This window comes from Haliotis cracherodii, unplaced genomic scaffold (assembly GCF_022045235.1).
Source record: "Haliotis cracherodii isolate W230 unplaced genomic scaffold, xgHalCrac1.p SCAF_8, whole genome shotgun sequence".
In the NCBI taxonomy this organism is placed as follows: Eukaryota; Metazoa; Mollusca; class Gastropoda; order Lepetellida; family Haliotidae; genus Haliotis; species Haliotis cracherodii.
In genome coordinates this window covers 36,365,925-36,386,020 of record NW_027266341.1, presented here as the reverse complement: position 1 = coordinate 36,386,020, position 20,096 = coordinate 36,365,925, and the positions used below count along the sequence as shown (strand labels likewise).

General features: G+C 39.1%; 1 protein-coding gene across 3 annotated transcripts in view; it reads right to left on the bottom strand.

Moving 5' to 3' along the window:
- Nucleotides 1-1,451: 1,451 nt before the first annotated feature.
- The window catches only part of LOC139450444 (receptor-type tyrosine-protein phosphatase epsilon-like), a 70,372-nt gene continuing 51,727 nt past the window's right edge, over nucleotides 1,452-20,096 (bottom strand). The window contains exons 4-27 of one of the 3 annotated variants that reach the window (XM_071232151.1): nucleotides 19,271-19,471; nucleotides 18,681-18,812; nucleotides 18,354-18,500; nucleotides 17,528-17,671; nucleotides 17,282-17,419; nucleotides 17,033-17,170; nucleotides 16,023-16,137; nucleotides 15,830-15,909; nucleotides 15,365-15,645; nucleotides 15,137-15,224; nucleotides 14,971-15,041; nucleotides 14,307-14,343; nucleotides 13,843-13,943; nucleotides 13,633-13,758; nucleotides 9,860-10,005; nucleotides 9,052-9,187; nucleotides 8,742-8,885; nucleotides 8,155-8,176; nucleotides 7,523-7,557; nucleotides 7,053-7,172; nucleotides 6,757-6,873; nucleotides 6,479-6,615; nucleotides 5,689-5,821; nucleotides 1,452-4,877 (exon numbers count right to left, since the gene is read on the bottom strand). In XM_071232151.1, the coding sequence (XP_071088252.1) occupies nucleotides 4,806-4,877; nucleotides 5,689-5,821; nucleotides 6,479-6,615; nucleotides 6,757-6,873; nucleotides 7,053-7,172; nucleotides 7,523-7,557; nucleotides 8,155-8,176; nucleotides 8,742-8,885; nucleotides 9,052-9,187; nucleotides 9,860-10,005; nucleotides 13,633-13,758; nucleotides 13,843-13,943; nucleotides 14,307-14,343; nucleotides 14,971-15,041; nucleotides 15,137-15,224; nucleotides 15,365-15,645; nucleotides 15,830-15,909; nucleotides 16,023-16,137; nucleotides 17,033-17,170; nucleotides 17,282-17,419; nucleotides 17,528-17,671; nucleotides 18,354-18,500; nucleotides 18,681-18,812; nucleotides 19,271-19,471 (2,861 nt within the window). In that variant the 3' untranslated portion in view covers nucleotides 1,452-4,805. The remainder of the gene's footprint in view (nucleotides 4,878-5,688; nucleotides 5,822-6,478; nucleotides 6,616-6,756; nucleotides 6,874-7,052; nucleotides 7,173-7,522; nucleotides 7,558-8,154; nucleotides 8,177-8,741; nucleotides 8,886-9,051; nucleotides 9,188-9,859; nucleotides 10,006-13,632; nucleotides 13,759-13,842; nucleotides 13,944-14,306; nucleotides 14,344-14,970; nucleotides 15,042-15,136; nucleotides 15,225-15,364; nucleotides 15,646-15,829; nucleotides 15,910-16,022; nucleotides 16,138-17,032; nucleotides 17,171-17,281; nucleotides 17,420-17,527; nucleotides 17,672-18,353; nucleotides 18,501-18,680; nucleotides 18,813-19,270; nucleotides 19,472-20,096) is intronic. The other 2 variants (XM_071232152.1, XM_071232150.1) reach the window with 2 other exon arrangements.

The window sequence follows — 20,096 nt, the reverse complement described above, 5'->3', positions numbered from 1 at the left end:
TCTTCATTACGTCAAGGCAACCAAGCGGTATTTGCGCCGCTATTTTGGAAGAGTGCGCAAGCGCTTCGAACTGTTGCAGACCCCGGGATGAGCGATTAATTTGCTTTCTCTAAGCGATTCGTGGCTTGCAATGCGCCCAAGGTCGCCACAGCAGCGGAACCACAATTTGTTGAATGACGTCAACAATCTTCAGCTATGACGGCGTTTCTAGTGTGACGACATTCCGACCTCACATCAAAATAAGATTCGAATGACGTCAACAATGCCGTCCGGATAACGTATTATATACACTGTTTTAATACTTGCCCATTAAAGTATCACCCATTTAATAAACATACAGCTGTATTACACATTGTGTAATACCAAAACGCGTGCTTATGTACTTTCACGAACAAATATTGAAAGCTAGGGTGACGTCACATGGCATTGTTTGGCCGATGGATCTTGCAACAAAATTCCAAAATTTACGTCATCGGGTATTGTGACGTGATTGTAAACTTTGAGGTGCAAGGCCCTTTCCACAAGGCGATCGTATTGTAGCGCAACGACAGTCGTTAGTCTGTTAAAGTATGTGAGTTGTGATAGTCTTAGCCCTACGATAATTTTGTGAATTCTAAAGGTTGACCGTTGTATGGTATTAAATTCATACGTTTCAACTTTTGACGTGTCTGAAGTATTACTCTGTTATAATAACTCAATTCGACTATGCTGTGGATCGTGTAGGTGTCAGACTATTCATACTATTCAAACAGTATAATTCTAAAAACGTTATAAATGGCAAGTAATAAATACAATACTAAACTCGCTCCCGTGTAAAACCAATTTTACGAAAATCATGAATAGTTCACTCGTTTCATAAAATTGATATTACACGGGAGCTCATTTAGTATTCTATATTTATCGTGACGTGATATGACCCAAGGGCACATATAGATATTACTACACGAGTGTCTGTCAGATACCATTGATCTTATAACGAGTTGTTTCAAAACGTTTCTAACGAGCGAAAGCGAGTTAGATAGGCTTTGTAACAACGAGTATGCTACCAATATGCTAATTTTCTACTTTAATTTTTCGAGTAAATATCCGATATTTAGATTTCTAAAAACACAGTATACCCTCTGGTAAATAACGCCGTGAATTGTGATTTGGCGAGCTTTGAGGTGTAAATCTACCTAATTTTAAGTTGTCGCTTTCAGTAAAATTGCTTTGCCTAAAATGACACTAAATGATAAACAGAAGGGGGGATACAAAACTGTAATGTGTATTAATTTGCGTGATGTATTTTGAATTTTAATTGACTTCGAAGTGAGTTGAAGAGGAGGGGCATTGCACTCTAAAAAATTATAACGTTGACATAACAACAGATAATGTAACTGATAATGATAACAAACAAACTTGCAGACGAGGACGAGTTTGTTTATTATTATTTTTATTATTAATTACACGGTCCTGTTGTTCAATACAGACGTAGGTGAACATTCGACTGAAGCACGAGCAACTTATGAATGACTTACACTCAGGAAAGTAGTCCGTCATCATCTGACCTCAGGTCATCACCATGGATTAGCCAATCACGGGCCTGGAATTCGATCTCACACATAGATAAACCTTGTTTATTTCCTCCATTTCATGAAGAGTACAAGGTATACAGTGAAAGGACAACATCTATAGTAGAAATGTGCACACACACATACATATATATATATTACATATATGTCAGAAGTAGTTCATATACATACGTATCGTATTGATTATTTGTGTTATTAGATGGACAATTAGCATGTGTTATTTACAAATGTACACTTGTTTACAATACATACATTGTTTAGTATAAGCAGCTTCGGATGACTTCATCCCACTTTTTAACTGCACCACCAATATTCATCATGCTCTCTGCCCATACATTGTAATTCTAATTCTACTTCAAGTTGTTCAGGTAAACCGCCAAGCAGAAAAGTCAGAAAGGTGTCATCGTCTGCCCAGATTCTCACAAATATTTTAACGTCAAGCAAATCAATGATTTTATCAAATATGATATTTCTTTCTTCTAAATTCTTTTGACATGATATGAAAACGTGTTTCACTATATCATTCGCAACTGTTCCACAAATACATTCCTTTGATCCTATTGGCATTTAACCTAAGCGAACTAGTCTAGCTAAGGAAGTAAAATATTCTGGTCTATCCAGAGCAAGTTTCCATAACCTATGTTCTCGTCCAGATCGTATTGTTAGATATCTTGACAGAGATAATCTGCTCAGAAGCGCATTCTTTAGTAATTGTTTTTCGTGTAGGTGAATCTTTTCTTTCACCAGTGTTGACCATAATCATTTCTTGATCAAATTTAAACACATTATATAATCATTAACCTCGTTAGATAAATTATATTTGGAGACAAGATGTAGCATGCTAAAGATGGGTGATTTCATATCCCAACTAGTGTAGTTTTATATCTAAACTGTCCGAGTCGGGCTAGAAACATTTGTTTGAAAATATACATTAGGTTTGAATTACATAGCTTAACAAGGAGCAAAAGCTTTTGTTGATCAATGTATCCTTGTACTGATATCGATATAACACCAATTGTGTCTCTCTCTATTTCTTTGGGCATACGCTTATTAAAACCCTGGATTTTCTTACAGAAATAGCGTTGAGTGATTTCTAGCATTTCATATTCCTTTAAGGATAGTTTTCCCCACACATTACATCCAAATAAGCCACAGGGTAATATCACTCGTTGCCAGATGCGCACGGCGGCTATAGGATTAAGTCCACCAAAGTACAGGCCAGAATCATGGTTTACATTTATCAATTTTCTCAGTTTTTCACATGCTAACCTCGTTCTTTCTATCGAAGTTTTAGCAGTACTTATGTACACTCCCGCATAGACAATTGCCTTTTGAACAGATAATTTTATCTTACCAATGTAAAGATGTTCAGGCAACACTGTTTTTTTACTACATCCAAAAGTTGGGACAGCACTTTTGAACACATTGTATTTTAACTGCCACTTGTTACCATAATTTACTGCAGCGTTTAGGAGCATTTGAAGACCTGTTGTGTTACAGCTGATCAAGCTTAAGGTCGTGTCGTCTGCTAACAGTATTCCTGGGCATCGTCCCCATGGGAGACATAGTCCACAACCGGAACTGTTTAGTTCATGAAGCAAATCGTTTGTATAAACTTTAAGAGTAAAGAGCCATGCTGATATGACACGACGCTGAGCTACAACCTGTTTAACAGGGAAAACATCAGATTTGAAGCCGGCAAAGCTAACACATGAATACATAGAATTGTAAGATAAACGTAGAATTCTCCATAATTTACCATTGATACCAAATTTGTCAAGATGTAGCGTTGTCGAATTGTCGCACTTTGGTCAATTTTGACACTTTTCGCTTGTTTTTGTAAGGGTTTTTGTAAACCCTATATAATATTTATTCTCAATTTGTTACTGCCAACTGACAGCTTAAGTTGTCAGAGAACTGCCCCATGGAAAACTGTCCAACGATAATATAACACAAAACAAAAATCTTAGGAAACTTTATTTCAATATTCCTGGTTTTAGTGAGCTCTTCAAAAACAATGAAGCTCCAACTGTATTTATTCAAATTCATAGGTTCTTAAAATAAATATTTCTCCTGAATAGTTCTCTGACAATCGAAGCAATGTGTGCACACTATGTGGGTGAAGAAGTGTAAAAGGAAGCATACTGAACAACATAACTCCCGGATCAGTTACTGTTCGCTACTCATAAAATGGTTTACTTTCACGTTGTCGTGCTCAATGATCTAGCTACGCATTGTATAACTGACATCAATGTATTCAGAAACGTATGACGGTGGTCGGTCCATCATGGCTTACAAAGACATTCCAATAAAATAGCAACAAACCTACAAAATGTTTCTTCTTCTGCCTAAATCGGAACATATTTCTATTTACAAAAGAGACTCATGAAGATCCGGGCTAGAATAGATCTCCAGCAACCCATGCTTGCCGTAAAAGACGACTATGCTTGTCGGAAAAGGCGACTAACGGGATTGGGTGGTCAGGCTCGTGACTCGGGTCATGCATGTCATCGATCCAAATGATGTCAATCACTGGATTGTCTGGTCCAGACTCGATTACTTACAGACCCCTGTCATATAGCTGGAATATTGCTGAGTGCGGCGTTAAACAACAAATAAATAAACCATTTTTATACAAAAGAACTACAAGAGACAAATGTTCTCAGGCAGCAAGTTCGCCAAGTACACTCGTATATTGTTCTTTTGATACTTCTGTACTCGCAAGTGCATACTGTCACTTCTGTGCGTGAAGTTGCACGACGGTGCTTGCTGATATCCAGATGCAGACATTTCTGAATAGCTGATCATGTTTTAATCTGAAGTGTCGAAACAGAAGAATAAGTCTCAAATGTCATTCACCACTTTCCAATAACGTAGTATGTTGTATGTTTCGTTAAGTGGGGATAATTCAACAGCTTGTCAGTGACTATTGCTCTGATCGCAAGCAAATATTTAGTGTAGTTTATGCAGGTGAATATATATTTAAGTTGGCCTAGAGTCATAAATATAAGGACAATCCAAACAATATCCACTGTGCTTTGGTAGCATGTGTAGAAATGTTGTACACAGGGTACCACTGAAACAAACATATCACAGTGTAACATCCAGCAGTACATGAAAGATATACATTGATACATATGAACTGTTCACATTTCATACATGCTTTCTTCACAGACATGCATGTATGGTTTCAACTGTAATGTCACATGAAGTGTTGTGCAGTTGTGGAAGCTGTCAGAAGTTGGCGTAAACATTACTTGACACCAGCCGCCGCTGGGCAGACTCAAGACAGAACATGACGTCAGCCTGAAATTGTAGAAAAAGATATTTTAGCAAACATTGCCCGGTAATAAAATGGTTTATACAACTCTCTTCGTCACAATTTCGCCGTGATATTGCTTTAATATTGCTAAATTCGGCGTAAAACCATACTCTCTCACTCACTTCACCACAATTGTTTTATGAGTTTGTTCTCTCCCGAAAATATTATGATAATGGGACAATCATTTTTTAATTGTACAAGAGGCCGGTCACTGACGTTCACAAACGTATGAACGAGATTCTATTCTGGAAATGATGTAAACACTCCCAGGCTACTTCCACATTACATCGGAAAAAACACTGGGACTCCTGCCTCAAATCTGCAGCTACCAATGAATATATTGAAGTGCCTATTCGACACGGGTTTCAAATCACTTTTACATATTTAGAAAATTAAGCTGTGACGATAGACAATCTACTGTTGCAATACGCTCAGTGACGACGATTTGGAAATATCCCCCGTCGTTTTGAAATCCTCGGCCGGTCAATGTTGTACAATGTCACAATGACCAACTTACTGAGGACCCAGTATTATATTTTTGTAGATTGTAATTTATGTATTTGCAGTTTGCATTTTCCGCAGTTAACTTAACATTACACCGACGATATAACATTTGTGTATTGGGAATATTCAGAATAAAATTGCATGCAGAACGAACAGCACAATGTATGATAGTCTATTTTCATTCAAACAGCATATGTTCCACCATCAACATCGTGATGCCTGATGGTTGTGTCATTCCGTTTATAAATGTAAACTTAGCAGACAGTTATGCACTCCAGATGTATTTTCTACCTCAGTGAATGGCGGACCGCCAAGAAATGTGTACAGTTGTCGCATGTTGTTGATGACGTCCACCCTACCGTCGTCCTGCAGTCTGCTGGCGATGTTCAGCAATAGTACCAGGATACGACAGTCGGTCACAGAGCTGGGGTTAGGAAACACTTCGTATATAATTATGACAATAGCAACACCGATCCGACTCACTGATACTTTGATCTTTCGCACTGGACGTGTCCGGATATGCTTTTAGTTCCGCCTATTTCAACTGTACAGGGATTAGAATCTTGACGACCATTCACGACTTTCTGACGAAAACCCAATTACACAAACAGTTCTCCCACATTTAATCGTTACAAACAATCCATTGTATTGATTGTTTCACAGATATTTTTGCTGAGATTAGATGAAACGATAGGCTCATCTCTGAGATGAGGTGAAATGGGGAAATGTGTGTGTGTGTGTGGCTGCTTGTACCAGTCCGGACTGATTCATAGTGCTAGCCCACTGAGACACCATGCTGCAGTTAAACATGAATACCCGACCCAGACAAAGTATACCGACCCTGAGCCGACCAGTCCTTGTTTTAGCCCCGCCAGACAGGGTAACAACAAGTAACATCTTTTAACGTCTTTTGGTATGAAGCGTCCGGGTGGACGCTCTACCACTACACCACGGAGGCGGTCCTCATCTCAGATAAAGTGGCAACAATTCTTCCTTACAAATCTTTATTACATCAGTATTCAGGTGATGACATTTTGTCTTATTTTACACCTTAAGGATGTTAAAGGAATGATGTACTTACTCAGAGATGATAGTGCTGGAACTTTGTTGTGGATCACTAGTCCATGTAAGGAAACTGTCAATCAGCCAGATGATATTCGGGTCTCGTGCACTTCCTGTGATGTGATAGTGCTGTATGGTGGTAGTATCGTCACAGTCCTGAAATAATGATAAGGTGGACTTTATTTGTTCACTCTACAAAGCATTGTATTCACTTTAATAGAGTCGATAGGGGTCCTTCTCCATATTCAAAACATTTAACTTTCTCAAGAAGACTAAAATATTTGTTCACAGGCTTACCTTTATATTGATATCAATTGTATTCAGCAGAATGTCATTAGACAAAGCAGTGGAACTGCGCATGCTCACTGCAAACCTCTCTGTTGTAATGGGACTATCAACTGATGGTAGATAACTCTGGAAACAGATTGAAATATTAAAACAATTGAAAGACGCAATACCAATATCAGGAAACCTGCATCCATTTGTGGTAAAGCAATAATCTTGTTGAAAGTAAATCCAACTCCATCACTCGCTCCCTCGATCATATTATCGTAAATGTTTCAGGTAAGGTCATTTCAGAGTGTAAAACCAACCAGATCACCGACAGCAAACGTGAGCAGGCAGTGCGAGTCACTGTTGTAAACCTGATTCCACACTTCCTCCTCGTCCGGATGTGACGTCATTATGAAGAAGCCATTACGCTTTGTGTAAGACTGTAGGCAAATAACAGGAAAATTAATAATCGTGCACATTCAGCTGAGGCGTTATTTTCATTTGTCTTTATATGTGTTTGATGCAACATAAGGAACATGTACATTGTGATACAATTATTAAAAAAGAAACTAAAGCCATTATGCAACGGTACATTTTGCATCTTCCCATTTTCTGTAAGACATCAATGACCAAGACAGGTCTCCATCAAAGACACTTTAAAATGTCTGACTCAACATGTGCTTTGTGTACAAGGGAGATAACTCCAGGTGGTTTAAGATTCCAATCAACATGATATGCACAACATACAATCTTGTCAAGTCAACCTGCATAAGCATTCTATGACACTTACGTGAACGCTTCTGACGTTGACGCCCTCGGTGTTTCCTGAAAACGAATCGCTCATGCTTAGTTGCATAAAATATTACATATCTTCAATTTCTCATGACGAAGATATATGAACATATATCCCTGTGTGTGACCTCTTAGATTATTATGCATCGACCTATGTAATAACCTACAAGTCCAGAACAAAGTAAATTATCAACAGGCTGACACAAAGTGACATTGATATATGATAATCCGTTCAAACAGAAAAAGGAACAGTGCTGCACATTTGACTCTACTTATGTGCCCATCTGTTTCAAGGAGTCACAAAATCAATTTGCTTTTAGCAGAGATTTCTTATGATAACAGAACTGGTTACAATTTTGTAACTTTTATTATGTACTTTTAGTTACATGTGCTAATGAGGAAGCCAATCTCTCTCTCTCTCTCTCTCTCTCTCTCTCTCTCTCTCTCTCTCTCTCTCTCTCTGTAGTATGTATATATATATATATATATATATATATATATATATATATATATATATATGAAAATCACATGCGTGAAACCGGTTGAGTAAATTATACAGCTAATCTTTGGACTTTTGTATTTTGTTTATATATATATATATTGGGGTTCATTATACTGACGTGTACTCACTTTGCTGTACATTCCTCAACGCCTGGAAAGCAATTAAATAGACTACATACAGTCATGAAAATACAATACATATTTGGAAATCAATATTTCACTCGAGCCAAATAACTCTATGCCGGAAACCCTTTCAATCGGAGGTAATGAACCCATGATTTTCAGAGTAAGAAACGGCCCGTAAGAAAATACATAAAGAATAGAACAGATTTATGTTCTTGTTAAATTACTCTTTATCTCATCTCCTTGCCAGATGATGTGGACATGTAACATCCATTTTGTCAGGTCACTCAATGAAATAGACATGAAATGACATGATGAGAATCGTTAAAACAAACTCTAGTTAATGACCCAGTAATAACTATATTAAAGTGTTTGGATGACTGGAATCCCAGACGTACATGTTTTAACAGTTTGCTTTGGTGACAGTTTACAATGTGACGTGTTATTTTGCCACGATTTCTCTGTTCCATTCCCGACAATGTGGTATGCTGATTATAGCGTTATATTTCTCCGGCTCGTACACAAATTGTGATACTCGCACACTCCCTATACTACATCTGTTATCAAGACATATACACAGTAATGTCAAGCACCTCCAGATGTTGTTGTATAGTCCTGTTGCCAAAGTTGACAGACACGTCATCCAGATCCATCTGCCTGAGGACCCCTGCGTCCAGTGACGTGTCACCCTCTGTCACCGCCCTCGCCACCGCCTGGTACACGAACAGGTACTGCTCCTGGATACACACAAAGACAAACATGCATAGGCAAGAAACCATCCACTGATTGATGAATGTATTTGCACAATCATACGGATTATGAAACAAATATCGCCTATTATATATAACTACCCATCTCACTATTGTGATCAGGCAATGAGTAGACATCACCGATCGTAAATACCTTTGTCTGAATCATGTTCTTCCTCTGCCCTCTCATGTTGGAGACGAAGCTAACGACGTCCACAACACCCTCTGACTTTGCCTGTTCCACAAGACTCTCGATAGCAATGTACGTCCCTGTCCGACCGATACCAGCACTAAGGGAAGAAGAAAGTTTGAAGTTTGATAAACTGTACGTGTGTCTGTTTGACGTTAACAAGCAGTTTTATGAAAGCCGCATGTTGAAAGGATTAGATACAAAACAAGCTCGTTATCAGTTTAATCTGAGAAGTCATTGCTTCTCTTTTGATCCCGAAATAAATGATAACATATGATGATGAACAAAACCAGTACTATGTGCTACTAATTCATTTCAAATGAAAGTATGACTTATTTATAATTTTTAACGCCGCATTCATTAGCATTCCAGCAATAAGGCTGTGGCGTAAACATCATCGCGTTTCTACCTGGCAATTAGAAACGTTCCACGTCATCACGCAATCCATTGTGACTGATGGCCTGACGAGGAATCCATTTAGTCGCCTCAAACGTTTGTTCGGTTGTTGTTTAACGCCGCATTCAGCAATACTCCAGCTATATGACGGCGGTCTGTAAATAATCGAGTCGGGACCAGACAATCCAGTGATTGACATCATGAACATCGATCCACTAAATTGGGATCGATGACAGGCATCAACAAAGTCAGCCTGACCACCCGATACCATTAGTCGTCTCTTACGACAAGCATAGTCGCCTTTTACGGTCATAGGTTTTTAGGGGGCCTGTTCTATCCCAGAATCATAAGGTGGAAAAGACGTATGGTATTATGCCTGCAATGGACCACGATCGGCTCTGTATGTTGTCCAGATATGGTTTCGGTCCTCCACATAAAGTCCAGCAGGGCAGCAGTATCCGGCACACCATGGTCTGGCCAGCTGGTGAAGTTGAGGTGGTGAACGTCCCGTTTCTTGCATTCCTGTCCACGCAATAACAACACTTAATGAACACTACTGGACATGAGTCCAGCCAACACAAATAACTCGGGTCCACTTGGGGTCAATGTGGGCTTGGAAATGGGTCCTGAATGTATAACCCTTTGCGGCCCCGTTCGGATTTGTCCATAGGCTCCAACTGAGTTGATAAATGTGTATAGCCCATATGTGACCTTGATGGGTTGTTTCTGTGAAAGTGTTTATGTGTTTTTGTCCTTGCATATCACATGCAACCCTTTTGTGCCATCACTACCTCATGCATGTGTATCCACATGTATATACATTTGAGGTATCTATTCTAAATTTCATGTGTACACGTGCAGCAGTTTCCCTAATACTAATCCTTAAATATTGCCAAGAAAGAGTTTGGGAATTATTATTGAGCCGTTCAATAAATAATTAAATAAATGTTAAATGATTTATGATATGTAAATCCCTTTTCGTGCAAACGTTATGATTCAAATCGAACAGTATAATACCGAGTAATATTTCCTCGTCTCTAATCAAAACGGCCTAAATCAGAGTGACAAAACATTTTCCACAAGACTGTATGACAAGAGGGATGACTTCACCTTTCCAAAAGTCAACTTTCCCTTCATGTCGAGCAATATTCCAGCAGCTTCAGCCTTCTATGTTTACATTTCACAACTATTGAGATACAACCGAGCATGCTCAGACGTTGTTTGATAAATGTTAAAACATTCAAAGCCTCAGTAAAGCTTTCAAAAAGTTGTATGGTAGACATGTGGAGGACATGTACAAATTTGACGCATCACTGTCAAAAATGATGTCCGATGCAATTCTCTATTTTGAATCGAACCATATGTTACCGTGTTTTTTAGGTGAATAATTGACTTGCCTTCGCATGTGTTTGTGACGGGTTCCACCGGTGGGGCAGGATACGCTCCCCATTTCGTGAACACTTTGTATCGTTACTATTTGATAGTGATTCATGAACACATACTTAGGATATAGTCGGAATGGTACAATCGACTCTGCTTATTGCAGATTTCTATTGGATATGGAAAGGCTTTTGTCGCTTTATGCCATCTTAAAAATGAACAATATAGTGTCGGCAGGAACAAAATGTATACACTTTGCCGAATTTTACAAATGAAATGATTTATCATAAATTTATCAGTGTAAATTAGGCAAAATAATGTTTAACAGCCTGTTCTTCACTCAAATAACACAAACATTCATGACAACAATTTACAGTTAACACAATGAACAAACAGCAACAAATGTAACTGTGCTTCATATATGTTGCTGTAAATCTTATGTTTGGTCATTCGTCTGATCAAGGTTTTATCCTACGATATTCATTGACAAGCCCCATACCTGTTAAGAGGAGAAAGAGCGACACGTTCTAAATGTGGGATAGTGTAACAACTAACTTAACATTGTCAATATCGGATGTGACCACCATTTGCGTTGATAAAGGGGCGGAGCAGCGGTGGATTGAAGACACCGGATGATTGAAAACAGCATGGGACATGTTCTTCTAAATGTCAATCAAGGATTGTCCCAACTGAGCTAGCGTAACCGGCTGATTCAGGTCCTGTGGTAGGCGTCTCATCCCAGACCTGTTCTATAATGAGAGATCTGGAGAAGCAGCAGGCCAAAGCAGTAAAGCAATGGTATGCTGCCTCAAAAATCTGTTAGAACACGTGAAACATGTCAACGAGCTTTATCCTGCTGTAACGTGACATTTGCACGAAGGGTAGAACATGACCTACGGTGACATGGAAGAAATATGGGCGTTTCGCTGGGCATCGGGGCCGAATGTTGTGCTTTCTCACCCAGTTGCGTATGGATCTGCCACTATCTGGTCTCAACCCAAGAATTGTTCGAGCTGTTAATGTGGAACTTTGCATCGATTCTGTAGATGCACCAACCGCATTTGGTTGTCTTGTTAAAGAAGCGTCACACGTTGACGACCGGTCCGTGACAAGTCATAAGTGTGCCCTTATCTCCAAACAGATAATATTGTGTTTCGATGCAGCTTAGAATGTCTGCCAACTTCGTTTGGCGCCATTCCTGTTTGCAGTGTACCCCGCGTCGCGTAGACGTTTTTTTACAGGAACCCGTGGCATTGAAAAAGCGTTATGTGCAGTTATACATCCAAATTGTAGGTGCAAATTGGGAATCACGACCTTAAAGTCGAGGAGATGTCTTCATGAGTATGTATTGTAAGATGCATTATTACATTTATTGTTATTGAACCTAAAAATATGAACTTACAGTCCCTTTTTTCGTTCACATAGATGTATACTCGTATACTTGTTATCATATAATGAGCTTGCACTTGTCTATCGGCTATCGAGTCAGAATTTACCATCGGGGATTGTTATGATTATCCGAAAAATATTTCAGATGCCAAAAACCTATGTCTAACAGGGACGTACCTGATGCCTTTTAGATGTGAGGACAACATTGGAGATATTAATTGTGAAGCAATTTAGCGAGGGCGCTAGAAGGATCAGTTACTATATCTGTGATTGTAGACCCAGGCATCATGAGATCGTTCCTCGAAAGTTAAACAACTAGCTTTGTTGAGCAAGGCGGGTAAACATGGCGCCTGGAATTTGAAACCGCAAAGAAGGAGCTTGTGCTCAACCCTCACCACAATTAGGAGATAAACATACTGTGTTTTCAATGTAGAGCTAGGTTACCTGTAGATTTAACCCCGCTAAATTGAATTTGGAACCGAACGCGCATCTGTGCATTTTGTAACCTGTAATTGTAGATATAATTATTTAAATATGCCTACAGACAATGACTGAAAATAGTACTATTCTACGAATATAAGCTTCCGCGGTGATGCGGCCGTCAAACCAGCTGTTTCAATCAGAGGGGGTTTATTGTGATTTAATAGCCACTGATTGACCAATCAGAATCGAGTAAATTCCAAATTCATGATAGAATGGCGAACAATGTCCGGTAACCTGCATTTATACTCTGGTTCATATTGTCGGTGTGTATGACATCTGGCTGCATTATGCAATGTTATGACAATGCAATGACCAGGCCAACAGGCGTCACGACTCAAAGACTGGAGTAGCTTCCCGTTGATAAAGGGCAACTAATCAAGCGGGCGGACCGACGGATTGACGCAAAACATGTGTGGCATATTTCTTTTGCCTACCTGGTAGTGATGCGGCTAGCTAAAATACAAGATGGAAGGAGAACTTGCAATGTTGTGAGACCGTTTGTGACGATAGAGTCTTACACTGACATAATATGATAACGAGGTTAACGCTTTTATATTTTGGGATGGTAAATATCATCGCTAAATGCAATGTATATTCCTGATACATGATACTTATATCCCCAAAACACACTCGCGTGATTACATCTGTAAATTGAGGGAAATATTTGTTGGGACCCAATTCGAACCCAGTTTGCAAACCCTTTCCAAGCTCCTTCACATGGGTTACTCTAATCCCAACACCCATGCGAGCTTGCGGGGATATTTTTCATTATAATGGCATTATTAAACAAAACTGCGGATGATCGGAATATTTATGTTCGTACTATAGCATCAACAGTTCTAGCTATAATCGTACCAATATGCAACTGATAGTATCAGGGTAAAGGACGCATGTTACCTTTTCACTCTCCACATGCAGCTTTGTGATTGTGTAGTTTGACAGTCGTGTCTCCGATACCATTGTCACCATAACATCTCCAAACGTCGTGGTGCCTTTCTCAGGCCAGTACCGAAGACACTTCACCTAAAATAGGAATACACAAATAAGAAACAGCCTGCGCCTTAACAATTTCATAATGCCATTATTTCAGTGTCCAAATATGCTTACCTTGCCTCCCTCAACGAGACCAGTTACCATAACAACAGTTCTGCATTCCTCCTTCCAGATCATTCTCCAGAAGTCGACCACCACTTGAGAGTTGTAGGGGCCTGGAGAGGACATTGATACAAAGTCATTGTTCATAATAGCATACATGTATGCTTGCCGTACAAACTGTATGAAAGAAATTAAACTCACTTATTGCACTGGTATTGCGGTTGTATGAGGAGTATCTTTACCACAGATGTTCACTGTCCTTTAAACACGGTTGATCTTTTCATGTAGCAATTGGTCAATAGTTCAATAGTTTAAAATCAATAGTTCATGCAATAATCATTCATAATACAATATTTGTCTCGTTTCGTATCGATGTTAACTGTTGATACATGTATTGATCAGATCATAAACATGTAATTACAATACATTGGTTTGATTGGCTGCACCCCTAACGTGTGCTTTTGCTGCTAGTTTACCTTGTGCGGCTATATAACGTCTGACGCTTTTGTAGCCCTGAGAGAAAATGTGAATATGAAAGTAAACACAACTTATAAAAAACAACAACATATTAATGAAACTGGCTTATGATTATAGTTTCTCTAATATTGTTGTGCAGAATGGTGCCCCTTGGCCATGCCAGGATGCTATGGTCTGCAAGTTGAATTCCTTGTATCGTCATCAACATACCCGTACGCGTGGGTTATACCACACGATAAACGTTCATATTTTCCTCCTGCACTGGGTCACTCTGTGGTATCACTGCTATGCTGTTCAACGCAGCGCTAAATCAAACTCTCACAATCACTATCATTAAGTTCACTTCGGTGGTAAACAACCATAGACGAGGAAATCCTAGAAATGTCTTCTAAAAGCTGAATCGATAGTGATATTCTGACTTTATCATAGACATATATTTATGAACAGAGTGATGATACCAGATTTCCGTGAAAGGATGGCACATGTCACAAACACAGGAGAAGGCAAGTGTCACCTGCATAAGCACGTAAACATATGATACAGGTTGAAATAGGGAATTGCTTCGGACATCATTTTGGTCAGTTACGCATCATCAAATTTGTTGACATGTCTTCCATAACCCAATTTGAAAGCTTTACGAAGGCATTCGATTTTGTAACTCACGTCCAGGTAGCTAGCGTTGATGTAATCTCCGCCATCACCAGCATCCTGCAGTACCACACGGTTGTTGTCATCTGTGGGCGCAGATTCCCCATAAGTATATGGTCGGTAAATATGTAGGTATAGTAAATTGAAATCAAGTTACAATTTTCTTTGATGTTCAACTTACATGGATAATATCCTTTGAATCTGTTCTTCCCGTTATTTTGGGGCATCTGTGATTCCCCGTAAGGATGAATGAAGCCATCTGGGAGACGCTGTGGAGAAAGAAGTATCCTTATCATCATCATTCTCTATGGTTTAGCTGTTCTGGTTTTACGTTTGTATATGTTAATTGGATATTATCTCCGTGTCCGTTCATATGAGTTCAAATTATGTTTTAAATAAAATATACAACCTTGAATTCCCCTTCTACCAGTTGTGGTGATTCTTCAAAGTCTCTAACTTTTGCCTCTAGATAAGACACAGAGATCACATGACCAACGTCAGCCTCATCCAGGTTGTAGTAGTTTCTGTCAGGGATTTCCGGTGCTTCCCCTTGTTGTATTGTAGCGTGTGCATCATCGTCCTCCTCCTCTAAAGTTACCACACTTGGACGTTTTCCAACCGATCCCTTCGTCTGGACCTGAGCTTGTTTCTCTTCAGCGAATCCAACATTCATATAGACATTTCCTTCATCTGAAACGAAATGTAAAACGTCAACGCCCAGAGAATAATTATAACCAGTCTCGATTATCCGCCGAAACAATGGTGGACAGTGATTCTCTTGGCAGTATTAATGTCTCTGCCCAAAAAATGTTACATAAAATACACATCATATGTTTTTAGACTTTATTAAACGTTCAACAACGTTTATCAGTACCTGATTGTGTCTCATATTTCTTTCGAGGTCTCTGGACAAGTCCATCATTAGGATGTTTCCTTTCCCTTTGTCTTCTGCGTCTATGAAAAGTAAAATATGTATTTATTATTTTTCAAACATCCTTTTTATTGAGCCAAACCTAAAAGATCGAAATAAAGCCTTCATACATTGTTATACTGTAATTAGTACGAACCTTAGGACGAAAATGATGAGAACCAGCACAAGGGCCGCCAGGATGACACCAACTGCAGCCCAAATGTATGTTGGTATGGAATCATCAGGATCAGGTCCAGTTGATGCAATGGCCTCTTGAGAAAGTTTGTATTGGAAGTATGTCAACAAATGGGTGGAACGGTATTAATATGACATATGTTCCAAACTTGAACAGACACATAAAATATAGCTGGGATGACAATAACAACGTGAAATGTATTATGATAATTTGGAAATATGGATGATCTCACCGGCTAACTTTGAGAGAGAGGGTTTTCAAATGCTTCTTCTTCATGGCTGCTCATTACTATTTAGAACAGGATTGGTATTCCTGGTATTTGTTTCTCAGAACTATAATGATTACACTGTAGAAAAAACAAGTGAGGATTCTTCATTTCTGGTGAATAATGCACGCTCATAAGAGAAATGGGAGGACATCAATTTAGCATAGGATTTGATACGTTTATATAGTATTTACATAAACTGCATAAGACACAGTTAACATAATTACTTTCACATAAGTACTATACCATGTGCCCCATAACATTGAGCAAAGAAACTGTATCTAGAGACAAAAAGTTCTTAGTTTTGATGGATGTTTTATTCCGAGGGAATTTCACTCAGGTGGTTGTTTGGGTAAAACGGGACAAGCAGATGCTGGACTGATACATGTACATTACAATACAATGGATTTCCGCAGCAATTCGCTTCATGCAGAAATGATGGATATTGCACTTTTGATGTACACTTAATTTATGCTTTTGAGAAGAGATTTTGAACATATTGTGATGTCCATAGCCACCAAAATATATATAGAAGTAGAGACATCAAGACTAGGTGTTACATGTTGTTATATCATTTCGCCTTGGGAACTAAATACAGCATTACTAATAATTATGTTCTTTCATTTTAACAATGATAAGAGAAATGTCTGGACTATTGTGTCGTTTTACTGTTTGAAATATGTTCCCAGTAGCACAAGACCTGTACCTGTACAGTCGTCCAGTGTCCACCCTGCCTCACATCCACTGTTACAGTGCCCTGTTGTGTTACAGGATGAGTCCCCCACACAGTGTCTGGAGGTACAGGTCATGACACAGTTAGCTCCGTAATGTTGACTGTCGCAGGCTGCAAAGAAAAGATGCTCCCCTAATTACTGAAATTATGCACTTCCATCGATATGCACTGCCATCTTCACTACAACCAGAATCCTCTTGGAATTGGCTTACAGAATCATACCTGTACAGTCGTCCAGTGTCCACCCTGTCTCACACCCGGTTTCACAGTGCCCAGTTGTGTTACAGGAAGAGTTCCCCACACAATGTCTGGAGGCACAGGCCTTATCACAGTTTGGACCATACCGATGAGTTTCACAAGCTGAAACATGAACAAATATGTATACAATCATTATTGGCATTGATACCGGTAAAAAAACATAATATTAAAATGAAATAATGCACTAATTGATTGAACTTACTGACTTACCCTCTACACAGTCTATGCCCATCCATCCTGGTTTACATCTGGTAACACATTTTCCTGTCACGTGATCACATGACGAGTTTCCTGCACAGTTCCTGTCAGTACATAGCAAGCTGCAGTTCTGCCCATAGGTCCCAAGGGAACATTCTGTAAGAGTATACGCGATATCGTCATATATACAATGTGTCTCGCCATAAGCACCATATAGCCGTGTTGTCGTGACTGTGGCATGTCCATGTTAACGTAATGATCCGTGCATACATACCCTTCTTACATATTACACAAGGATGCAGATCCAGTGGTCAGCAAATACATCTAAATATCTATAATCTAATCTAAATAGGATTATTATTATTAGTAGAAGTAGTAGTAGTAGTAGTAGTAGTAGTAGTAGTAGTAGTAGTAGTAGTAATATATAATAATAATAATTGCATTTATAATGCGCCAGATTCCATTCACCAAGTGGATGCTCATAGCGCAACATACTATTATTATCCCGGGCAATGGATCTGTGAACACTCAATTTTCATTCTCGTCTCCCTGGAGATTATGCAACCCAAGCTGCCTGTGAGGCGAAAGAAGGTTATCCTTGTGATAATCTTTTTGAAGCATAACAGAGAAGGAATGTTAGCTGAGTTTAAGTGAACAGCCAGAAACGCTGTTTCATATCCTATAGATTGACCTGCGATGTACTTCCCGAGGGTGACGTGTGTGCACATGTACAGATACTCCACGTTCAGCTTTCTGTACACAATAATCTACGTGACAATACAAAGTTCAAACAGTATGTGTATCTGTCTTTTTATACAGAAGAATGGTGATGGTGTACCCTGCTTACAGTCCACCTCTGTCCACCCAGGAAGACATCCAGTGTTACATGACCCTGTATGCCGGTCACATGACGACGGAGCAGCAGCACATTTCCTGTTTCCACATGTCTCGTTACAGTTGACGCCATATTGGTCCTTATCACACGCTAGAAATGAAAGGCATGGTACGTTTTCAGCGTGGGTTGAGAGGATGTTTAGACTCATTCGGAAAAGTTAGGTAAATGTTTTTCATTATACATTTATTATTAAGACATAGGTATCCAAGGTTTTTTTCTCATACAAGAACTAAATCCAAAATTACAGCTATAATTAATTTTGTTCCTTACCGGTAGAACAGTTTTGTCCTTGCCACCCTGGTCTACAGTCACCAGCACAGATCCCACTGAATCTGTCACAGGGCCCGTCAGAACAATGGCAGAAATGGTTGCAAAGTTCGCCAAAGGTTCCGTGACTGCAGACTAAATATATAATCGAATTGTGCGATAGCGTTGTTATTGTTTCTGGTTTAAACAGTTGGTCTTTAAAAAACAAGAAATGTTGATAGTAGAAATTACAAATTAGCGTCAGATATTGTTATGAAAGCAAAGAGATCTGAAAGTCATAGATGTGTATCCCTTTGGTGAAACACATAAAACCTAGAATGCCGCGGACCATAATCAGGCGATCAGAGGATGAATTATGCACAGGTGTGGCGTGGAATATTGATCGACTTGACCACACCTGGCATCAAGGCATCAATAACTTAAATACTAGTAATTCAAAGATATAATGTGTTAACTGATGTATGTAACACGAGGGGCAAACGAACCTCAAAATATCCCTTGCATAACACTGCCTCCTGATTAAACAGTCATGGTGGAATGGCATATCTGATTCAAAGATAGATAAACAAAACAAATAAAATATTTATCCATACCAAACACTTCCACCTCACACAGATTTAGTAACTCTGTGTTAAGTGTGATTGTGAAGTATCTCCCTGTGACGTCACACGTCATGATCACGTCGTACACGCTTTTGCTTGTTTGGGCTGTGTCATTGGGGAAGGCGTAACAGGGAACTGTGGGTGTGGAGACATTACTCAGAGAGATGACAGCATTCCGGAGTCTCCAAATGTCTAAAAATGGTGATCATAATGAAGTAAATATAAGCGACAAATCCATTTGTGTAATCCTAAATCATAGGATGTACGATTCCGACTATATCATATGCATGCATGTATGACATCGTTGTCGCATTGTAAGAGATTATGTTTTCAAATTCCATATCTCATGAATCTTATGTTACTAGGAATTATTTGCCTTTCATATATCATCAAAACTAGCATGTTTTGGTGGTGGAACATACACATCAACGAATATACACCATGCATTTGTGAAAACTGTAAAAGCATTGTTGATACTTTGTTTTGCATCTAGTTTACGTAGAATTCAGGAACGACATAACTTTGTGTGTAAAAATAAATCGCCAATGGAAGAGAATAACCAGTTTAGATTATCCGCCGAAACAGATTCCATTTGGCAGATAGGGCAAAGTAGCTGTGAAAATTATGATTGTATAAATGGACAGCTGAAAATCACTGGTGACACCGGGTGTTCGCGAAAGGGTAAGCATGTCCTGCCCAACCGGTATCACCCGCCATTCACACAATTTATTGCCTGACGCCGCAGAATTTAAACAAACCAGACAATTAAATGATCGATGATAATAATAAATATATAATCAAGGAGACAATTAATGTT